Source organism: Diceros bicornis, chromosome 24, assembly GCF_020826845.1.
Source record: "Diceros bicornis minor isolate mBicDic1 chromosome 24, mDicBic1.mat.cur, whole genome shotgun sequence".
In the NCBI taxonomy this organism is placed as follows: domain Eukaryota; kingdom Metazoa; phylum Chordata; class Mammalia; order Perissodactyla; family Rhinocerotidae; genus Diceros; species Diceros bicornis.
The window spans coordinates 10,517,820-10,540,428 of NC_080763.1; the positions used below are offsets into that span (position 1 = coordinate 10,517,820).

Here is a 22,609-nt window from a genome sequence, read left to right on the forward strand (position 1 = left end):
AAAAACAGACTTGTTATTATGTTAGAAATAATAAGTTGCTCATGCATCAAGACTTTGACACACAGGAAGTTTGAATGAATGAGTAGAAAAGTGTCCAAGTTATTAAAATGTTCTGGTACCTGATTTATTCATTTGCCATACCCATAATTCTAAGGCAGGTGAAGCTCCTTTACTTCCTGAGGCCTGAAGAAACAATGTGGTTTCTTAAAGTAGGCATTAAAGCAAAGCTGGTTATTTGTTTTCCAACAGTGCTGGCAGTCATGCTAACAAGTTGCCCCTCTTTGGCTAGAATTGTTCCACTTTTTAGGCCTGTTTGTCTACCCTTGTCAAGGTAGAAAGTTTTAATTGCTAAATAATATGTGTGTGATTGAAGAAAAATAGTGTCTGTTATGCTGTCTTTTGAGATCAATTCAAAAGACTCTTCTGTATTTACTAATTGGGACATTCTTTGAACTCAGGCCCAGTCTCAGATTTTTTGGACATGTAATTTTCTAAGGTTTCCTTTCCTATAAGGAAGGAGACAATACATTTTTGTAATATCGAAGTAATTGTGAAGTAACTAGTATGTTCTCTCCCCTCCTCCATTTGTTTAGGTATTTGTTTCAAAACATATTTATGTAAAATATTCAGTATTGATGTAAAATATTAGTAATACAATAGTCTTATGATAATGTGTATTTATTTATTAAGAGTATGCCAGGAAGGAGAGCGGCTGTTAGGTACCTAGACAACAGCCAACAAAACAAATTAGTTCTGAAAATTGGGAACAGTGAACATTTTAATAGCAAGTATTATTTTGAAACCTCCTTCAGAGCTGTTTGTAGATCTTAATGTCATTTGCTTTATAATTTAATACTAGTTTAGGCACTCTGTGTACAGTTGGTATGTTTCTTCTAAAAGGTAATAATCCATTTATAAAATCTGAACATTTCAGTCTCAGAATTCCTCTTTAAAATTTGAATCAGTTTTACTATTGCTTTTTAAAATGTTACCAATTTGTGCTTTCGATATCAATGCTGCGCTTTTGTTTTGTTTTAGGTATTTAAACCATGTCAGAGCTGCCTCTCCACAGGACCTTGCTGGAGGCTATACTTCTTCTCTTGCTTGTCACCGAGCACTACAGGATGCATTCAGTGGGCTTTTCTGGCAGCCCAGTTAACCTTTATTTCTCCTTTATAAGATTTGGACCTTGGAGCTGAACCAGGGAGCTAGCAAAAGTAAAGCAGACTTGTAAAATTATAGCCATATGCAGCTGCACAACAACAGTACTACCACTAGCAGCTGTGTTAAAGTATTTATAAAGAGAAGATTTCAGAACTAAGCTGAGTAATATAGTGGATAAATATTTGTGAAAAAGATTAATTTTTTACTTATATTTTTCTGAGAGGGATTGAAGCTGTAAGCCTCATCTGATGGAAGATATGAGTAATTCACCTATGTATGTATGAGGTTGAAAGACTTGTAAAATCTTTTTAAAAATAAAGCTAGACTTTATATTAAGTTTTGTGGTTTTTCTTTTATTACAGCGTTTTACTTGAACACATTTTAAAATGCCATTTTGAATACGACATTTAGTATTAATATCCAAGTCTATTCTTTCTCCTCATAAAATGTTCCTTTTTTTCCCAGGGTCTTCTTAATACTAGTCTGGACAAGTGGATATATTTCCTTCAACCAGCAGGTTGTGGCAAGTAAAACCTGACCTGTGATAATGTCACTCTCTCAATATTAAGGACTCACTGCCTATTTTGAGCAGTGGAAAGTGAGACAAACCTTGATCAAGGTGTTATAGTTCCAGCTGTGAGCCACACTCAGGATAAACCACAGCTGAGTATTAACTTGCTTTAATGACAAATTCAAAGAAGTAAGTTAATAAAATTTAATACTTAAATGGCACCTTTCACCTCAAATATGAGCTCATTTTATGATGAAACCTTGGAGACTGGAATGGATACATTTTAAATGAAATTTCCCTATGAGTAAATTGCAGACTAAGATGTAGTTTCTGTTGAAACTTCAAAGGCTTTTAGTATATCCAGGATTTTGCTTAAAGAGTTTGGATGCGGATAGGCTGGATATTTGTACCATCTCAACCTTGTATGAGTCTGTTAAAGACCACTGGATATGGGACACAGTTTCTCAAGGAAATTGAGGGATTTCCTATCCCTGTTATATAACAGATGTTAGTTTTATGGGTGGAAAGTTATGTGAAACAAGATTTGTGGTTACATTAGGGTGGAATATTCATATGTAACAACTCCATCTTATTTGCCTAAGGAGGTATTAATTTCAGGAGTACATCTTCATCTTTACAATACTTCTAACCATATTTAATAACTGAGAAAACCAAGGCATCAAATAATTGAGTAGGCCAAGATCATATACCAAGTTAGTAAAAAGCCAGAATTAGAACACAGGTTTTTTATGTAAGTCTAGTTCTATCTGTACCAGGCTGCATCCTATTTCTCATGTCTATTAGTATTTCCCAGTTGAGGTTTAGCATTTTAAGTACACTATAAACCTGTTCAAAGAATAGTGAGAACATTGAATTTATGGTTAAGGCTTTGCTGTACTCAACTGCCAAAGTAAGGTATTTAGTCTTTAAAAAAGAAACACTATTACTTGTTCTCAGTACCTTATATAATGTATTTAAATGGAATGAACTAATTAATAGAACATTTCAAAGGCTTGCAAAACTTGTTTGAGCCTACCTAATTATTGTGGAAATTGCCCGCACCTGATTTGGCAAACAAATTCCAAAACCTTTATACATTTGGAAATATTTTGCCCTTACTATTGCCATACTTTGTTCAATAGGCTGAATTTAGACGTTAACTGACCCTATTAGATCACAGGGAATGATGCAAGATAACCTAATGACAGCAATTCACTAAATAACAGAAATATTGTTAATTGATGAGGTTATCCCCTGTCTACCCAAGTGATTTCTTCTCTCAGAGACAAAAGGCTGTACAAGTCCTTCATCACATGAATTGTTTTAACAGTTTACACTAGCACAGAAATAATAGCTGACAACTCCTGAGCATTACCTATGTGCCAGGCACTGTGCTTCCTGCTTTGTGTATTATCTAATCCCTACACCAGTGCTAGTATTATTTTCCCCACTGTAACAGATGGAGAAGCTAAGGCAGAAAGAGGTAAGTAACTTGGCAAAGGTCAATACAACTTAAAAATAGCAGTTGAGATTTGAACCCAAGTGTTCAGACTCCAGAGTCCATGCTCTAGAAATGACTGTCAAACTGTCACACACAGACGCAACCGCTGTGGAAACCAACTCTGAGTAGTCAAACTTCTTAAGATTTCCAGGAAATTTTACAGATCAAGTATCTAGTTCTTTTAGGGATATAAATGACATCAACTAAATAACCTTGTTGATATCCTTGAGAGAAGTTCTGAGAAATTCATCATGTAGAACATGATTTGACTATTAACTACACTCCCTTTTAAGCAGATATTAATGGTATTGAATCCATTTACATCATAATTAGGATACGTTATTAGTCTTTAATTTCATTCAATAAATATTTGATCTAAGTTACCTTTAGACTGTCAATAGGTGGTCAGATTATCATTTCAAAATCCAATTAAGGTGGCAGAAAACTTGACAAAAAGTTAACAAAACTAAAAAATTGTATCTGATGATCTTTCTAGCTGTTTTTTTCTAGTAGATTCATCAAGAATTCAATTACCAGGTATCACATCAAAAAGTTTAGAGTGGGCCTAGATTTAAATACATATCTTCCTCTACTTACAATGGGTTACATCCCAATAAACCCATCACAAATTGAAAATATCTTAAGTGGGAAATGCATTTAATACACCTAACGGACAGAACGTCATGGCTTAGCGTCGCCAACCGTAAATGTGCTCAGGACACTTACATTAGCTTACAGTTGGGCAAAATCATCTAACACTATTTTATAATAAATTATGGAATATCTCATGTAATTTATTGAATACTGTACTGAAAGTGAGAAACAGAATGGTTGTCTGGGTAGGGATGGTTGTTCATGTATCGGTTGTTCACCCTCGGGTCCGCGTGGCTGACTGGGAGCTGCGCTCACTGCCGCTGCCCAGCATCACGAGAGAGGATGGGACCACATATTGCTAGCCCTGGAAAAGAGCACAATTCAAATTCCAAGTATGGTTTCTACTGAATGTGTATCACTTTCGCACCATCATAAAGTCGAAAAATCATAAGTGGAACCATTGTAAGTCTGGGACCATCTGTACTGAAATAATCACATGTTCACTTAACTACTCTGAGGGGAAAGGGGAGAGGGGTTAAAATGTTAATAGAAGCATTTAAGGATTCTGTTTTCTTTATATACTACATATTTTGTCTAATTAAGGGGTGACTAAATGGAGGCAAGAATCTTACCACTTTGTATGAATAAGAACATCATTTGTACCCCACTTAATATTCATAACCTAGCACATCAGTGTACAGTACAAGGAAAAAATTCTTATTCGTACTTGCAAATTAATTCTGTTTACTTAGATCAGGCAAAGGCAAACTATGGACCCCTGGCCAAACCCAGCTGCTGCCTGTTTCTTAGTGCTCCATGAGCTGATTGGTGTATACATTTTTTTAAGGTTGAAAAAAGCCAAAAGAATACACTTTTTAACACATGAAAACATATGCAATTCAAATTTCAGTGTCCATAAATAAAGTTTTTTTGGAACACAGTGTTTATGTATTGTCTATGGCTGCTTTGGGGCTACTACAGCAGAGTTGAGAAGCAACAGAGACCTTCTGGCTCACAAAGCATAAAATACTCTCTGGCCCTTTAGAGAGAGTTTGCTGACCCCTGAGCTATCTACTCCTCACTTGGAGGGGAGGGAGAGGAAGAAAATTTGAAGTCTTAAACTAGCAATCCCTGGCCGAATTAGACCCAAGGCCTTGCAGAACATAGGTTGGGTTGAGTTTCAAAACAATTTTAAGTGCCTTTAAAAAAGGAATGAGGGCTTCAGTTCATTACTTCCCTACAGTTCTTACCATTTATTGCCTTCATCTACTTATGTTACCTCCCTGGCTTCTGAAGTCATTTGAATTTGTAATAAATGATTTAGATCAGGGGTCCTCAAACTTTTTACGTAGGGCCAGACAATAAATATTTTAGACTTTGTGGGCTAAGAGGCGAAATTGAGGATATTATGTAGTACTTATGTAATGAGATAAATTGGCAACAACTTTTATAATTAAAATTCAAAATAAATTGAGTATATCTTTTGTAATGCCTTTTTTTGGGAAATAACATTTCCTTTAATTGGGATTCTAAGTGTTTCCTAGCATCAAAATCAATTGCAAATGGTAACTTGTTAATGAGTATCTGCAATGAAATTTTACACATATCTTTAAAAATGTCTTTTCAACAGATGGATATTGCCAAATACTGCTATCAGTCCAGGAGCATATGGTTTTAACTGAGCATATTCATCATTTGGAAGGCATTTGTAGAACTCTATTAGATTCTTCTCTTGATATTTGCCTTATAGCATATTATTACATAGCACATTAATCACTTCCAGTTAAAGGTTAGATGCAAGCTCTATTGTAGTGAAATGGATTTTGAAATATGAAAATTTCCTTTGCATTTGCACAAAAGTCCCAAAAATGCTGAACTCAGAAAATATATCCCCTGCTAATTTATGTGAGAATGGAAATCGTCTCATTTTGATTTTTGATAGCATGAGAAATGTCTAACACAGGATATTGTGATTCAAACATCAGTTGTTGAAATGACTTTACTGCAGTACGTTTCCCATTAAAGTTATGTTTGCCTTGTAATGGTAGATTGAAATCTGTAAGAAATATTATCAAGTCTTTAGCAAAAGCTAATTTCCAAAGCCATTCAGAGTTCTAGAATAGTATTTAAGGGTGGGTTTTGTTTTTTTTTTTTAAAGATTTTATTTATTTATTTTCCCCCCAAAGCCCCAGTAGATAGTTCTGTGTCATAGCTGCACATCCTTCTAGTTGCTGTATGTGGGATACGGCCTCAGCATCGCCGGAGAAGCGGTGCGTTGGTGCATGCCCGGGATCCAAACCCCGGGCCGCCAGCAGCGGAGCGCTCGCAGTTAACCACTAAGCTACCGGGCCGGCCCAAGGGTGGTTCTTCTTAAGAAAAATTTCAGTCTTGACCCTGAACTCAAAAAATTGCAATCAAACTTTACAATTGTTAAGCAAATGAAACTTAGATCAAGCAAGTCAGGAAATTCAGCTTCAATTTCTAACAAAATTCAAGAAATTGAAAATGGTTCAAGTTCATGAAAGCAAATGAAGTTTGTTTACCATTGACACTACTGGTTCAGTAACACACAATAGTCAAATATTTTCTGCGAGGTACTTGCTAGTGAATAATACAGTGAATAACCATAGGTGTTAAACACCTTACATTTTTCACAAGCTTTGTAAATTTGTCTAACTAGATCTTTTTCTACCTCACACGTTTTTTTGCCACCATCATTTATAACACATCTTAGCAGATTCCACTTCAGGTTGTATAGAATTAGTGTTTTCTCAACTTCTTCTTTGAAAATATTCACCTATAGTTGTTCCATGCAGAGAATTCAGAGGCTAATTCTTCAGTAACTTCAAACCCAGCACTGATGCTTAAATAAACAAGAACTGAGCAGTTTTCATAACATCTGTCAACTCATCAGGAGTCAAAGAGCCACTTGGACTCATTTACCTTTTTAATTGATTACTGATGTTGCTCCCAGTGTCCTCAGCTCTTTGAGCAACTAACTGTTCTTGCCAAAATGCCAGAGTCTTAAGCAAGTTTACTTTCTCTGGACATATTTCTTCAGCTGCTGCATTCAAACACACCTCACTGTCAGTAAATGGCTTTCCGTGCTTGGCTTACAAAAGACTGACTTTCATCAGAGACTTACTTTGGTTGCAGCCTCATTTTCATTTATTTTTTATTTTGTGAAGAAATTCTGCTGAGATATTTCCAGTTTAAATTTTCTAATTTTTCTGACAGTTGCTTGTGAGTTGGAAGTACTGGGATGAATGTTTCTTTTGGTAATGTCAACATATATTGTATTTTAGCTCAGGTATAGACGCTTTGTCATCTAATTCAATATCAAAATAATTCACACTCTACTGTGCCTTAAAAGCACAACTTTAGAAGTCCACTTTTCTTGTTTTGAAATGATGGCTATACACTGGGAATAATAAAATATTGTTACAGCTTGGTGATACACATGGAAGTCAAAATGCTGTTGAGTTATAACCATGTCACTGTGATTTGTAGTGTGCTGAGCAGCAGTATGAAGTAATGAGAAGCACACCCAGTTTGTGTTGCAACTACTCAATTCTGCCATTATACCAAGAAAGCAGCCATAGACAATATGAACAAATGTAACAATGTAAACAAATGAGCGTGGTGTATTCCAGTAAAACTTTATTTATGGACATGGAAATTCAAATTTCATATAATTTTCATGTCACAAAATGTTATTCTTTTGATTCTTTTTCAACCATTTAAAAATGTAAGAACCATTCTTAGGTCACTTACCATACAAAACAGGTGGCAGACCAGATTTGGCCTGCCAGAGTTTGCCTATCCTTGATCTAAATAATCTCATTTTTTGTTACTTTACTGTGATAGTGTAGGGGTACTTATATAAAACTTAACTACACTCTTCAACTAAGGATAACTGCAAAGTGATATTTGTGCCTTCCTAGTTAGCACAAAATTATCATACCTTCAAAAACTATTTTCCCAAAAGATAGATCGACAATATTTAAATATATTTATCTAATAAAAATTAGATACAATTTATATTATAAAATCATAATTATATAACTTACATAATAAAAATATATTTAGACTTATTTCATTTAAATTTTGATAATCCTCAATTTATAAGACAGCAAGGGCAAAATATGAGTTCAATACTAAAGTAACTGAATGCTGAAATCATACAAATTATATTTCAATACATAAAAGTTTTGTTCTTTTGGAGAAAACATTTTCAATTAAGTGATTGAAGCAATTTGTGTTTTTTCTTCTGAAAGGGATTCATCTGTCCTCTGGCGTTTAAGAGGTGGTTCTTCATGATTCTCTGTAACAAATCCAGAAAACCTGTATTAGATATTTAACATTTGAAAATGCTTTTAAAAAGCACATAATATAGGTATTTTAAAGATTTTTAATCTACTCAATTTATACATAAAAGAGTAACATTCCTGTGGATATATTATTTTAATGAAATAGCCTTCTACTAGACTGAACAGTGTGTCACACTAAAATCTGTAAAACTGGTACAAACTAGTCAACTGAATGGCAGGGGGTCTTGAACTGAAATATCTAACTAGAATTAGTTCAACCTATTTCCAAATCTAATAAATAATATAAAATACATATGTAGCCCAAGAAAGGTACATGAAAGGTATTATAGTTTACATTTAATTTCCCAGAAATTTCTCACCTAGATTTAGGGTCTGGTTCTTGTATAGTATAGCAGCAGGAATCTGAAAGGTGATGCATAACATTTCCTTGTTCGGGGCCACATTTCTCACTAGGTGAACTGAACTGCATGCCTCCAAGGAAATGCCTAACACAGCTCCAGCTCGTCGCTGAACATCCTTAGCAGGGTTAGCATCTTTGGAAAAGCTGTAACAGTGCACTGTGGGCAGGAGTTCATGGCTGCATGGCTGCCCATCTAAAAGCGATTTGAAAGCACTGAGAAACTCGATAGCCTTTGCTGGCAAGTTCATGACAATGTGCACAGAGTGTTTTCTTTCTTTTGACAGTGGTCCCAGCTGCTGCATTAACTCTTCTCTGACTGGTCCTTGGAGGAAGTCTTTCCCATCCAAGTTAAAGACTTTCACCTTTTGGTCCACTTTATTTAATTTACAATTGTGCAATAGCCACTTATGGGATTCAGGATTGAGATCATTGGCAAATACAGTGCAGTTTTTCTTTGCTACTGGAATGGCAAAGGGCCCAACCCCGGCAAAAACATCAAATAGGACATCCCCAGGTTTGAGAAGTTCGGTGATACGGCTGTGTTCTGTAGAGAGACGAGGATTCCAATAGACTTTTGAAAAATCAAATTCATAGGTGTAGTTGTTTTCTCGAACCTGAAAAAGGTATTATGCTTTTGGTTAATCTGCTTAGTCTTAAAATTCCAGCCACTGATATTGGATGGGTGCACCCATGCACATTCACACATTTAAATTTATGACTATTAACAGCAAATAACAGTGCATTTAAAGACATTTTAACTAGAATTCTGGTGTTTATGCTCTATTTGAGGCCAGTTAATATCGTGCATTAGACTTTTTTTTTTCTTTTATTTTGCATTAGACTTTTTCATGAGAAAAGTCATCTCTTCAAAGCCAAATGGCTCAACCTCATCATAAAGGGCTACGAAGTGGTTCCCAAATCACATGAGGAATTTTTCAGATAGGCCAATTGACTGGCTTAGTTATACTCTTATGTCACGTGGAGAGAAAATAACCTATAATTTGAAACAACACACTACAAGTATCTTCATGATGGGTAGCTAAATTGCAGACAGCACTTCCACACAGCAAACAAGCTTCTCTCCTTATTTAGTTTTCAGTTTGTAAGAGGGAGGCATGATAGATGTGTCATTGAATTCTGAGGTATTTTGCTATGTTTTTAGACAGTTACTTGGACTTTGCAAGTTTCATGTCTATCAATTAGAGCCAGTGTATAGAACAAATCATTCCCCCGTTTTCTCCTTTCCCAAATTTGAGTTTTCATGGATAAAAGAAGCTAAGTCTGGAATAAAATTACAACTTTGTACCACTTCTTTTGGAACTATCATAAACATGATGGAAAATAGAAAACAAAACTAAAATTACAGTCATGGAATGTGACCTCAGCCATCATCTTGAGACCCTTATTTTAACGAATGAGGAATCAAAGGCCAGAAGGTTCCTAAATTTTATAAAACTGATAGACATAGATCCTCTATATTCTGCCTTCATAGACCTTAATTCCAAATTTGTACATATTTTTTTCCTCCCAACTACATCAGATGCTCTGGCCATATTATTAAGGTCCCAGAGTTGGAAATGTTTCTTCAGGATTCTGCCAACTAAAAGTCTTTCTAGGTACATAACCTGGAAGGTTTAAATATGTCTTGGGATGCTTTTCCTGATATCTCCTTTCTACTCCCCTTTTTAAGCTTCTTAATTTGAAGCACAGTTCTGTATAAAAAAAAATGATAGATCTTAAGAATCCTTCTGGTTTTACTCACACTGTCTTTGACATTTCACTCCCTTAGTTAGCATTCCTTTCAGCCAGATTCACTGTCAGGAATCATTTTACTTACAATATACACACATAGAACTTAAATGTTGCATGAGCTCCCAAACTTAAATGTGACTCTGGAGCAAAGAAATTATACTGAGTGAGTTTTTACATTGATTTTATGGTATAAATATTAGGTCTAAAGTATGTCCTAAGAAGAAACGTTAGTTGACAGGAAATCAATCACAAGGCATTTATAAAACTACAGAAGTTTCTCAGAACTTTTAGATCCTCTCTCGGAGAAGAAGGATACTACCTGTTACTCTAAGGGTCAGTACCAAGTGAAGAACATGCACAATGGACAATCAGGGTATACCTAAAGGATATGCCTTACTGTTAGCTGAGATAAGCACTTACTACCAAAGGATTCACATTCAGATCTTACTTGCCATAACAGACCTCATACATTACACAGAAGCAGCAGGCAGTGGGGGTTTGGTATACAGGGAAAGACCATGCATGGGCTCTAGAGTGAGAAGCCTGGCTCCAAACACCCTGCTCAGTTATTCCTTGTTACTTCATCTACAACCATTATCTTGTGGGTTTCTTAAGGATTTGTTATATTTGAAGCATACAGCTCAGGGCCTAACAGTAAGTGTGTAGTAAAGGGTATTTTAATATTCTGCTACTATTAAATTATGGAGAAATAATATTGTACTAAAAATATTCACCTAACTCTATGTGGCCCAGAATCTTAAAAAATAATTATTTTGCATAAGCTCTCTCCTGAGTTTTATAAAGTCTTGTTTAAAAGGTATGTCTAGAATTTTAAGACTGGCCTCTGTTATTAAAATTTTTGTCAAGTTATGCAGAGTGTTTAACCTCTTTCCTAGCCTGGGTACAAAATTTCACATAATGTTAACATATAATTATCTAAGATTTTTGGCTTAAAAAAAGTTTATTATATTCAGTACTCCAGAGGACTGTGGGGGTGGAGGAGAAAGTGGTTTACACCAGGAATCTGTTCCTACATATTTTAAATTATTTTTTCTTTTAAATAGATTTGTTTTTCTTTTTTTCTTTTTTTTTTAATTTTATTTATTTTTCCCCCCAAAGCGCCAGTAGATAGTTGTACATCATAGTTGCACATCCTTCTAGTTGCTGTACGTGGGACGCGGCCTCAGCATGACCTGACAAGTGGTACGTCTGTGCGCGCCCGGGGTCCGAACCCGGGCTGCCAGCAGCGGAGCGCGCGCACTTAACCGCTACACCACAGGGCCAGCCCGATTTGTTTTTCTTATAAAAGAAATATGTGCTCAGTAGAAAAGTATAAAGATGATAACAAAGGTCACCAGTAACTACACCAAATAGAAATATACCTATTGTTAACATTTGATGTATGTGCCTATTTACATAGATAAGTTAAAATGGAACTGTGTTATATATACTGTTCTACAACTTGCTTTTCTGTCACTTAACCTGTCAATGGGCAATTTAATAAGTATGAAACTAAAATCTTTAATGATGGAGTATTCCACTGTATTGTCATATCAGAATTTAATCAGTTCTCTACTGATGAACATTTAGGTTGTTTCCATTCCTCTATTTGTTTGTTTATTTATTTTGTTATTATAAAAATGATGATGAAGAACCTAGTACATACATCACTACAAATTTTGTCCAGTTATATCCTTGGGATAATTTCTTATAAATGGAATGTTAGGTCAAAGGATATACCTGTTCAAAATTGCAATATATTACCATACACTTTTCTTCAATGTTTATATCTAGTCCCATCAGTAGACGATACAAATGCTCCCATTCTCACATACTCATCAATACTGGATATTATAAATATATTTAATCTTTGTCATCTATTCTGATTCTAAATATTAATCTTGATATACACTACACTAGGACACAATAAAATACTCTATACCTTTGTCATCATGTTCTCCTCTCCAGATAGCACTTCCATTTGGAAATTTCGGTATGTATTATCAATAATATTGATTTTATTTACTGCTGAAGTGATTCCTGGATTTTTGTCAATCATAACTTGGCCTAAAACAAAAGATGAGAATTCATAATAAATATTGCTTATTGGTTGTAAAATAAAAGCTAAAACTGCAAATATGAAATGGAAATGAACTGTATTTTCTCTTGGATTATGGACAAAAACTGCATCTAGCGTGTATAAAGTAGCATACAATTCTAAAAATTCAACAGATTACTAAAGTTAATGTCTGACGGCCTCCAATACAATACAAAAAAATGTATGGGCACATTTTTAAAGAAAAAATTTTGAGTTTGGGTCTACCTAATATTTTTCCATGTTTTCTACTATATCTTCTCAATGTACCAATACAACAATAAGCAAAAAGGGAGACCATAGGGAATTGGTAAAGAAGGAAAAGAAGAGATGTAAGAACTGTGGCAACAAATGGTCTCAGAAAACACCAGCCTGTCCCCATTGGCCTCAAACCAAATGTCTGCTTTACTGTGTACTTGAAACAGATGCCCCCACTTTGGAAATATATACCAGCAAAATAATGTTTTCAAATAAAAGCAATATAGATTCTTTAGAATCTTATTTAAAATGTTCATTTACTTAAGTTGTTCTTTTTGTCAAATATTTGCCAGAGCAGAAAAAGCTACAAAGATAATAAAATATGCCAAAAATGATATATTGACACCCTTTAATCAAAGTCTACTTTTTTTGTCAGCACTTAAAAATTTATAAGAATCTATATGCTATCTCATTGCATAAGAAAGATAATTTAAGTTAGTAAAAAGTACTCAATAATACAAATATGCTGAAATACAACCAGAATTTGTCCAATTTCTCTCTGATAATTAGATACCTGATTTTAAATAGGATAATATCAGTAAACTCTAGCTAATCATTGCTCTTATCCTGTTCTGCTTCAGGTATCAGAACTCAATTTTTAAGGTACAAAAGTTAGTTTGAAATGAGAAATGAAATAAAAAATAGAAACCTATTCTGAAAGTCTATAGTAAAAGCTTTAAAATTACCATTGTATGAAAATATTTTACTTTTAATCTATGAGTGCCCCTTTATGAAAGAGATGTTATAAAATAGGAATGCAAAAGGAATGTTTGAGTTAGGATAGGCAATGGCTCAAGGGAAAGCCTAGAGCTGACATTTGCACCCAGTCATAATTATAAGGATCTGCTTAAGTATTTATTATGTTATCAGTATGCATTATCAGCCCCTTTCATCAATAAAAACAAAGGAAATGCATAATAGCATATTTCTGAAATCCTACCCATGGAAAATATTGAGCACTACATTTTAAAGTTGAAAATCATTCCCAGAAGTTCTGACAATTACTCTACATTAAAAAAAATTAATCTAGAGAATGCATGGCCATCAAATATTTATATAAGGACAGGAGCAATTCTGATTAGTCTCCTACTTTTTTCTTATCCCAAATAAAGGACCCAGGCTCAAATTTAGGGCTACAGAAGTATGACATACACAAGCATCATTTCTAAAAGGCTAGGCGCACTAAAAAACAAAGCACGGTGCCTGGCATATAGAAAAAGCTCAATTAGCTGAATCGATGAAAGCATGAGTAAACATTATCCTGCACTTCTGACTATAAAACACTCGAATGTATGAAACCTAGCATTCAACACAGTCCTGAAGGCCTAATAAGTCCTGTGTACCAAAACGACGAGCTGCCAAAGCAAATGATTCAAGTTTAATCTATGCTTATGTATTGTGTACACAAAAGCTTTCCTGATGTTTGGAGCGTACTGACTCTGGAAAGGGTGTTCCAAAATGACCCTCAAAAGAGAGGGTATGTAGCTCAAGATCCAGCTTAAAATTAAAATGATACAATGTCCTGCTTCTGTAATTTAGCATTTTAAAAAATAATTTTAACAACTAAAATTAGAACTTCCTAATTGCTTTCTAGCATGCAAACATGACTACAACACACCTACCAATTAAATGCTTGAACGGTAGTTGATGATCTCGAAGGTTCAGGTGAGCAATATGTCCAACTCTGCTAAACCCTGAAGTCACATCTTGACCTTCAGGAAGCACAGCTCTCAAGATTTCTTCTGACTTAAAGTTTTCATAAGTTAGTTCCAAATTATATTTAGATATCTGTGGGTTGACATTAAGCTGCCTTAAAATACTGAGTTCTGCTTTCTCAAAGGAATCATCAGTAAACATTTTATAGGGATCCAACATAATTAGTCTGCTTTCTTCATCTTCTGGATCTTCAATCACACGTTTTATGCCTGGGCGCTGCAGTGCTGCCCTTTTAAGGGATCGCATCAATTTACTGACAATTTCTTTCCTCGCTTTAAGCACCGGGATGGTGACTGTCTTTTTAAAAGCTGTTCTATCAAGTTTTGTCATTCCTCTAACATCAGAGGGTGGTGAAAACAATTCAGTGTCTCTCTGATTTGTTTCTGTTTCAGGCATGGTTGAGAATCTTTTTCTTTGACCCAACAAGAAAATACCAGGTGCTCTGCTAAGCCTTTGTATCAGTGATGTCCAAGTTAGTGGAATCAACGATTCTGATTCAGTTATTCTACAGTTTTCCACTTTGAGAAGTCTTCTTGAGAATCCAAATGGCCTCCATAAGATCCTAAAAAAAGTATTCATTTAAAAAAGTACCATAAAGCTACAAACCAACTTACATGTTCACAATAGGTTTTGAGAATAAAAATCTAAATTCTACTGTTTTAAATAACCTGCTAAATGCTGATAATTAAAACTTTTAGTGGAGTGTGTGAAGTATACTATCTTTTCCAGGATAGGATGACTTTTATTAGTGGTAAATAATAAATTTGCACCTTCAACCCACCTGCTGCCAGGCCAAAGGCTTGGTGATCCATCAGCCTTCCTATACTCAATGAACTTCTCCACCCACAATTTTCTAGCGAATCATTTGGGATTGGAAGGCTGAGATTTGAGTTAAAGCATCATCTCTAAGTGAAATGGTCACTATATTTATGACTTTATTACCAGTAGCAGTATTTACTAGTATACTCTTATGGGTGCTTATGGTGTCAGATGCTGTGCTAAATGCTTTTCACGGACTATCAATCTTGGGGAATGTACGATATCGCATCCTCATTTTGTAAGTGAGCAAACTAAAGCACAGAAATAAGTTAATTCACCCAACGTCTCGTTGCTAGTAAGTGGCTAAGCAAGGATTAAAACCCAGGTCTGTCTTCGGTGCTTGGGTTCTTAATATATTGCTACGTTGTTTGTCTTGACTGCCACAAGTCCTGCTTCTAACTAGAGATCTCAGTATTTTGAGGACGAGGACTTTGCTGAGTGTTATTTGCGCTTCCCATTAATAGTAGCAGTCACTGTTTGCCTTCTAGAATAGCAAAGAAGTAATGTGAGAGGAAACGGCCCCGCCCCGGAAGCCTGAAAAGCAACTATCAAACTTCACAGTTAGGGTTCAAAATGGGTCTAGCAGTTAACCAGCTACGTGATCTCGGGTAGACTACGTGATCTGAGTCTCGGTTTCCCAGGTGTAAAATGCGGCTAACAGCTCTATCAGAAAGCTTTTGGACAGACTAAGCAGACTCCTCACCACCCAGTGCTGGGACCGAGGCTCAGCAGCCCGGCGCGGGGGTGACCTCGCGACGGTTCCGCGCCCAGGCAGGGCGAGGCGGAGAGCAGCCCGGGGGGCGGGTACCGCCACCGACTCTCTGCCCCTGCGAGCTATCAAGGGCACCGCGGCCGCCACCTCACCAAGGTCACCACCTCAATTCCCGGTGCCGGCCCGGAGCGGGCTCCAAGCCCAGACCGCTCACCTCATGCTCCGGCGCAGCTCGGAAATGGGTCGCTGGTAGAGACGCGGGCCCTCGATGACATCATCACTGTTCGCCGCCGAGCGGCGAGCGTTATCAAATCGCGTCGATCCCCTCCGTCCTTCCCCGCCCCGGCGTGGTCCGGGACCTGGGAAGGGCGGCGCCCACAGCTCCGCCTCTGGCGCGACTCACGACGGGAGGGAAGGGGTAGTAGCTCGCAGATGGAGCTGGTAGTCGGCCAGTGAGCAGCATGCAGGCGCCCTGGGGGACCCTCAGTGCCGAGCGGGGCTGCTATGTGTCTGCCCAGCAGCCCGAAGAGGCGGAGGCGGAGGCAGAGGCGGAAGAGTTGTGCCCGTTGCTAAGCAACGTAAGTGGGCTCCGCGCTTCCCGGCGCCGACGGCCGCTGGGCTGCCCTGAAGTGCCCGCCAAATAAGACCGGGAAAGGAAGGGCGACGGCACCGGGAGAGGGGAGCAGCTGAGCCTGACTCTTGGGGGATGGGGCAGCAGCTGAGATTCAGATGAGATCTGGCGGAGTGCTTGAATGTGATAGCTGCCTAACGTGTCCTAGAAAGAAAAGCTGAATTAAAGGTTCAGGCGCAGGTAGTAGAGAGGCAACTCCGAGTGGAAGCTGGGGACCCGACTGGATGAGCAGCCCTAGGGTCATGTCACTCTCTGCTGTTTGTTAGTATCTTTGTCAGCTTCCTGTTTCCTCCACCAGTCTTGTGCGGTTTTTCCAAGAGTCACGAGATTTTTTTCTTTTGTCGACTTAGTCCTTGGGGCCTATAAACAATACAGAGATCCTTAGCGGTGAAGGAGTGGAGGTGGCCTGGTGACAAATTCGTAGCACTTCCCTGACCCTAAAGCCAATTCGTTGGGCACTCGGCTTTTTAACCCAAGTCACTGGACTGTAACAGTTTTTAGGATTTTACTCCCAAATACTATTTTGGGCTGGGGGTGGGGTGTTATCAGGGGTATCCTCGCCAGAGCAAAGTGAATTGCTTCTATTTATTATATGTCATTGCATATAACCATCCTTCCAGTTGGGCGGACTTAATTCATTAAATAAGTAGAGATTAGTTTTACGGTCCTAGTAGTTGGGGAGCAACTCTTGTCTCCAGCAGCCCCAAGCTGACTCAGGAATTCTTCAGTAATCACGTGAGCTGAGGCCATCTCCCTCCTCTCTGTCACCACCCCATCCCTTTCCTGTCTTCATCGTTTGCGATCACAAGGTTAGTCATGGCTGTTCCTGAAGCCGACCTGGCCTCTGTACTGGTGGAGATGATTTTCCTAGGAAACTAGATTCCTGGAGCTGCACTAGTGGGAGGTGGAAAGGGAAGAGAGGAAACCAGTGCTGGTTGAGCAGCTAGTGTGTCACACAATGCCTGTTGCTTTGCAGGAGGCTTTCTCCATAACCTGTCACTCATTTCCTGGTGAAGTTTGAACTTCACCATCCAAACATTTGATGCTATTAAATTTGTGTGCTTACAGGAACTTCACAGGCAGAGCTCCCGGGGTTTTTCATTTGGCCTCTCAGTATTTAATCTGATGAATGCCATCATGGGAAGTGGCATCCTTGGCTTAGCTTATGTTATGGCTCATACTGGTATCCTTGGATTTAGGTGAGTTTTTTTCTTGTCCTACCATTACTTTTTTTTTTTTTTCGTTTTGAAAAACGAAGCTGAGAAACAAAGAGATAGGCTGCAGAAGCTGGTGTTATACAATTTCTGTTTAAATTATTTATGGGGTTTTAGCATTTTCCTACTACTCTTATATTGTTTCTAGTCTGTAGCTTGGAGGGATATTATATAATTTGTCTTTTTTATCCAAAAGTGTGGCTAATATTAAAAAATGGAAACTTGATCCACATTTGTTTATAACCTAAAGAAGTGACTTATTTGTTGTGTCAGGTTGGCCAAAGTGAATCAAAGTTTATCAGTCATGAAGATTACTTATAAATAGCAATTTTGTGGATGTAAATAAAGCACATAATCTTTTCATTCATCTTCATCTCCTCCACTCCTCTTATTGTTAAGTAGTCTTGGTTCCCTTTCTGAGGCTAGACATGTGTTCTGTGCTTATTCCTTTTCATCTTTCAAGACGTGCCTCAGATGCCAGTTTGCCCAAAATAGATGTTCCTGGCTTTTCTGTATTCCCATAGTACTTTGTATATTCATGCTGTTATTACAATGTGTTATAATGATTGTGTGCAAGCTAGTTCCCCCACTAAAACTGAAATCCTTTAGAACTGGACCTTGTCCTTAGCATCTAGCACTATGGTTAATAGAATGAGTAGACAAGTTTATTTTGTTTATTTTGTCGGTAGAAGCAGGCCTGTTTTACTAGGAAATTTAAAATATATAGAGGGCCCGCCTGGTGGCTTAGTGGTTAAGTGCACGCGCTCCGCTGCTGGCGGCCCGGGTTCGGATCCCGGGTGCGCACCGACACACTGCTTCTCTGGCCATGCTGAGGCTGCATCCCACATACAGCAACTAGAAGGATGTGCAGCTATGACATACAACCATCTACTGGGGCTTTGGGGAAGAAAAAAAAGGAGGATTGGCAATAGATGTCAGCTCAGAGCCGGTCTTTCTCAGCAAAAAGAGGAGGATTAGCACGGATGTTAGCTCAGGTCTGACCTCCCTCACAAAAAAATAAAATAAAATAAAATATATAGAAAGTCTCATTTGTGGGTTGTTTGGCCTTTATTTTGAACTTCTTGATAAGTAAACCAACTTTTAAGTAACCCAAATTACTTTTATTATGAGAGGTGTTCACAAACTTTCATGATTTTAAAAACTTCAAAACTATATGTGACACCTTAGGCAAGACATAATCATAGGACTTATTTTTTGGTTCCCTTTGAAAAATCATGTTTTATACTTGAGGGTCTTATGTGCAGACACATACCACTGAATGTGTGCTCACTGAATCATATCACTCTTCCCATTTTGAGATACTAAACTGTTATTTTGTGAGGTCTCTGATGTCAGTTTCCTGACAAGTCTACTTTCCCTTTCAGCTTCCCCCCCCCAAAGCCCCAGTAGATAGTTGTATGTCATAGTTGCACATCCTTCTAGTTGCTGTGTGTGGGACGCAGCCTCAGCATGGCCGGAGAAGCGGTGCGCTGGTGCGCGCCCGGGATCCGAACCTGGGCCGCCAGTAGCGGAGCGCGCGCGCTTAACTGCTAAGCCACGGGGCAGGCCCTTCCCTTTCAGTTTTGCTACTTATTAACAAGTATTAAGTGAACCACAAAGATAGAATTTCATCAACTATTGGGGCACTCTGCATGGGCCGGGTCTCTCAAAGCTTGTCCCGCCAATATTTTCCTGAAAATAGGTAGAGGGTTATGCATGTTGTTTCTTTTCACACTGTTGTTGAGAGGACCCCAATTATTACATTGTTTTCACATTTTTCAAATTGTGTCATAAGAAGTGTGTTAACTGCATTTTTTTGGTTTGGTTTGGTGAGCATGTGTGTTTAAGAGATGCTAGGAAATGCAGTCTTAATTTAGTACTATGGGTGAAGGTATTTTAGGGAAGTGCACATCATTGGAAGAGGAGGGATAGGGGGAAGGAAAAAGGAGAAGACAAGGAGATTTCAGACCTAAAACTTCTGTTTACACTAAGAATAGGAAAAAAAGAGTCATAAGAGGGAAACATTGCAAGATCATTGAATGGCTGAACCAGCCGTCAGCAGACAAGACTGCTAAAGGGGAAAACTGTTTTTGTTTTAAATAAAGTTTGTTTCTTTCTGACTTCTTTTTTTGATTTTAAAAGCAGTATATTTCATTTAAATAAAATTTGGTAAATACAGAAAAGTGTCTTCTTACTTTCTTTACTGACCATAATCCAACTACTTAACAACAGCCCCTGTGAACATTTGAATGTGAAAAAATTTTGTTTTGTAATGAGATACCATAAAAAAGAATCTTTTGGGGGAGTTTTGACCGTGTACTCTTATATTTTAGTTTCCTGCTGCTGATAGTTGCTCTGCTGGCTTCTTACTCAGTTCATCTCCTGCTTAGTATGTGTATTCAGACAGGTGAGTAAAAATATTATGCTGATTCATTTGATGAAGCAGCTCCTTGAGGTTATATGCATATACAGAATTAGATATCTTAAATCTCTTTTCCAGTGGGGACACATTATTATTAAGTATGGTGGTTGAAATGGATAATTTCAAAAGGCCAGGATATATAGATCCAGTCCTGTTGGGGAATATCCAAGGACAGGGTGGGAGGGGGAAACTAGCATTCTTACCTGCCTTTCTTCTCAACACACAACATAGTTTTCTGGTTAGAGTTGATTAGGTGAAGCACCTGAAAGGTGTTCAAAGCATCCAAACCTTATGTTGTGGGGAAGCAGTAGACAGGTGTTCATTCTGGTCATATTTCTCCTAGGGTGATCACTTCTTCAAGGAGAACACCGTCCCAGATCTACTACTGCCTTCCCTGTCCCCTGTCTGCCAGGCAGAAGTAGGGGTGGCAGAATTAGGATTGTAGAAGGCAAGATCACTAAGCTTTGGATTTATTTAGATAGTTTTGTATTTTTACATGCAAGTCCAGAATAAGGTAGTTTTTTGTAACTGACAGAAGTATATGCAGTTACTACAATATATATGTTTACACGTTTTTTTCCCTTTGGAACTTTATTATGCAATTCAGTCATGTATTGAATAAATTCTTTTAAGTTGTATTAAATGAAAGTATATGAATTACAGAACTGCTTTTATAAGGTTTTCCTTTTGGTGTTAACAAATATTGCATGTCCATCAGTCCTGGTCTTTTTATCTGTCTAGCCTCTTCTGTCTTTGGATTAGGTCAGTTATGATGCCAGAACCGTGAGTTTAATTCCTGTGTGGGTGAGTTCACTTTGCTCTATCTATCTAGTCTTGTGAATGTGAAGTTTTCAGACTTTAAGAAGCAGAATAGATGCATAAAATAGATAAAAACAGGATTATTCTGGCTGAAACAGGTGAGAGAAGCCCAAAGGTATTTCTTGAGTTTTTTTTTTTTTTTTTTTATGCGGAGGATTAGCCCTAAGCTAACATCTGTTGCCAGTCTTCCTCTTTTTGCTTGAGGAAGACTGTCCCTGAGCTAACATCTGTGCCAATCTTCCTCTATTTTTTTGTATGTGGCACCACAACGTGGCTTGACGAGCGGTGTGTATGTCTGCACCCAGGATCTGAACCTGCGAACCCCAGGCCGCTGAAGCAGAGTGCATGAACTTAACCACTGTGCCACCAGGCCGGCCCCACTTGAGACTTTTAAGGCTTCTCAGAACATAGTTCTAGATCCACAGCTCTAGTCTGTTTAATCTGCCTGTGCATCAAACACACCTGCAAATCTTTTTATAAACAGAGATTTCTGAGCCTCAAGGATTCTAATTCCAAGAATCTGGGGTAGGATTTAGGAATATGTTTTTAACAAGTCCTCTAGGTTATTCTTATGCAGAGCCAGTTTAGGATCCATAGTTCATAGCTGTAACTTGCACCAACACCTTTGGCCATTCAGCCTACCAATGTATGCCTCTGCTTTCCAGGGGCTTGGGTGAAAGTGCAGACAGATAGAAATACTAAGAAATGATGCAGTGATATTAATCTCAAAGTAACAAGTTGTTCATAACAGCATCCCAAATTCAGGAATAATAGTATTAAATAAGTATATCTAAATCCTGCTGAAACTTGACTGGAATTTTAATGACATGTTTTGAAATTTTGCTGCTTTGTGTGAAAAAATTATTTTTACTTGTGATAGTTTAACATATGAATGGGTTGTTTTATTATAGATTCTACTAAAAGGTTAATACTTTATTCAACTATGTGGCAATTATGTCTTCATTGACTAAAATGTTTTGCTTTATTTCAATTATTTGGAAGTAATATTCAGTTTATGAAGATTTCCAAATAATGCTAATTTTTTTGCTCTCTCTCAGGTCTTCTATATTTAACTTTAAAATTCTGACACTGTCTGTTGTTCTTTTCTGTAGCTTTGGGGCATGTAAAGTGAAAACCTCTGTATTTCTTTCTTTTTTCTTTTTCTTTGATTTTTATAGCTTACTTGGTCCATGAACTAACTTCTTCATGGTTCTTCATATGCAGTGATGCACCTGTCTTCTGTTGACTGAATTCCTTGTCAGTGTAAAATTCTCTGTGGAGGTAGGCCTTTTTTTTTAAAATACATATATGCATATATATATAAAAAACTAAAGAAAAGCATGTAAATAAGTTTTCTCTTCAGTTTATTGGACTGTCATAAAGGAGTGTCATACTGAGATCAGATTCATTGGTCAGAGAAAGGGCTAAGTCTTTACAGAATACTTCATTGATTTGCCTGGAGGTAAAAGATGAAGAGAAATTTTTGTCTTTATAAAAGTAAGGATTTCTTTACATGAAGTTCTGGTATTTTAGATTTTATATAGGGTTTAGGGTCTATCAGCACTTTTCTTGGGAGCTGAGGTGACGTATAAGGTACCTTAATCTCTCTAGCCTTACTTTGTCATCTATAAAATGGCAATGGTAAGACTTTCCTCTTGGGATTATTGTGA

General features: G+C 37.4%; 3 protein-coding genes across 7 annotated transcripts in view; 2 read left to right on the forward strand and 1 right to left on the reverse strand.

The window, feature by feature from the left end:
- Nucleotides 1-1,518, forward strand: part of MNAT1 (MNAT1 component of CDK activating kinase) — a 175,769-nt gene extending 174,251 nt beyond the window's left edge. For both annotated transcript variants that reach the window (XM_058567060.1, XM_058567061.1), the window contains one exon: nt 1,039-1,518. In XM_058567060.1, the coding sequence (XP_058423043.1) occupies nt 1,039-1,159 (121 nt within the window). In that variant the 3' untranslated portion in view covers nt 1,160-1,518. The remainder of the gene's footprint in view (nt 1-1,038) is intronic.
- A 5,891-nt stretch (nt 1,519-7,409) lies between these two features.
- Nucleotides 7,410-15,810, reverse strand: TRMT5 (tRNA methyltransferase 5). The gene is made up of 4 exons (XM_058567063.1): nt 14,229-15,810; nt 12,196-12,320; nt 8,461-9,115; nt 7,410-8,094 (listed from the first exon to the last, which is right to left on the reverse strand). Exons 1-4 carry the CDS (start codon nt 14,899-14,901, stop codon nt 8,009-8,011), a joined length of 1,539 nt encoding a protein of 512 aa, XP_058423046.1. The 5' UTR covers nt 14,902-15,810; the 3' UTR covers nt 7,410-8,008.
- Nucleotides 15,811-16,257: 447 nt separating this feature from the next.
- The window catches only part of SLC38A6 (solute carrier family 38 member 6), a 59,737-nt gene continuing 53,385 nt past the window's right edge, over nt 16,258-22,609 (forward strand). For 2 of the 4 annotated variants that reach the window (XM_058567064.1, XM_058567065.1), the window contains exons 1-3: nt 16,258-16,431; nt 17,553-17,683; nt 20,032-20,105. In XM_058567064.1, coding sequence (XP_058423047.1) covers nt 16,315-16,431; nt 17,553-17,683; nt 20,032-20,105 — 322 coding nt within the window. In that variant the 5' untranslated portion in view covers nt 16,258-16,314. Of the gene's footprint in view, nt 16,432-16,466; nt 16,746-17,113; nt 17,294-17,552; nt 17,684-20,031; nt 20,106-22,609 lie in introns of those variants that run through there. The other 2 variants (XM_058567067.1, XM_058567066.1) reach the window with 2 other exon arrangements.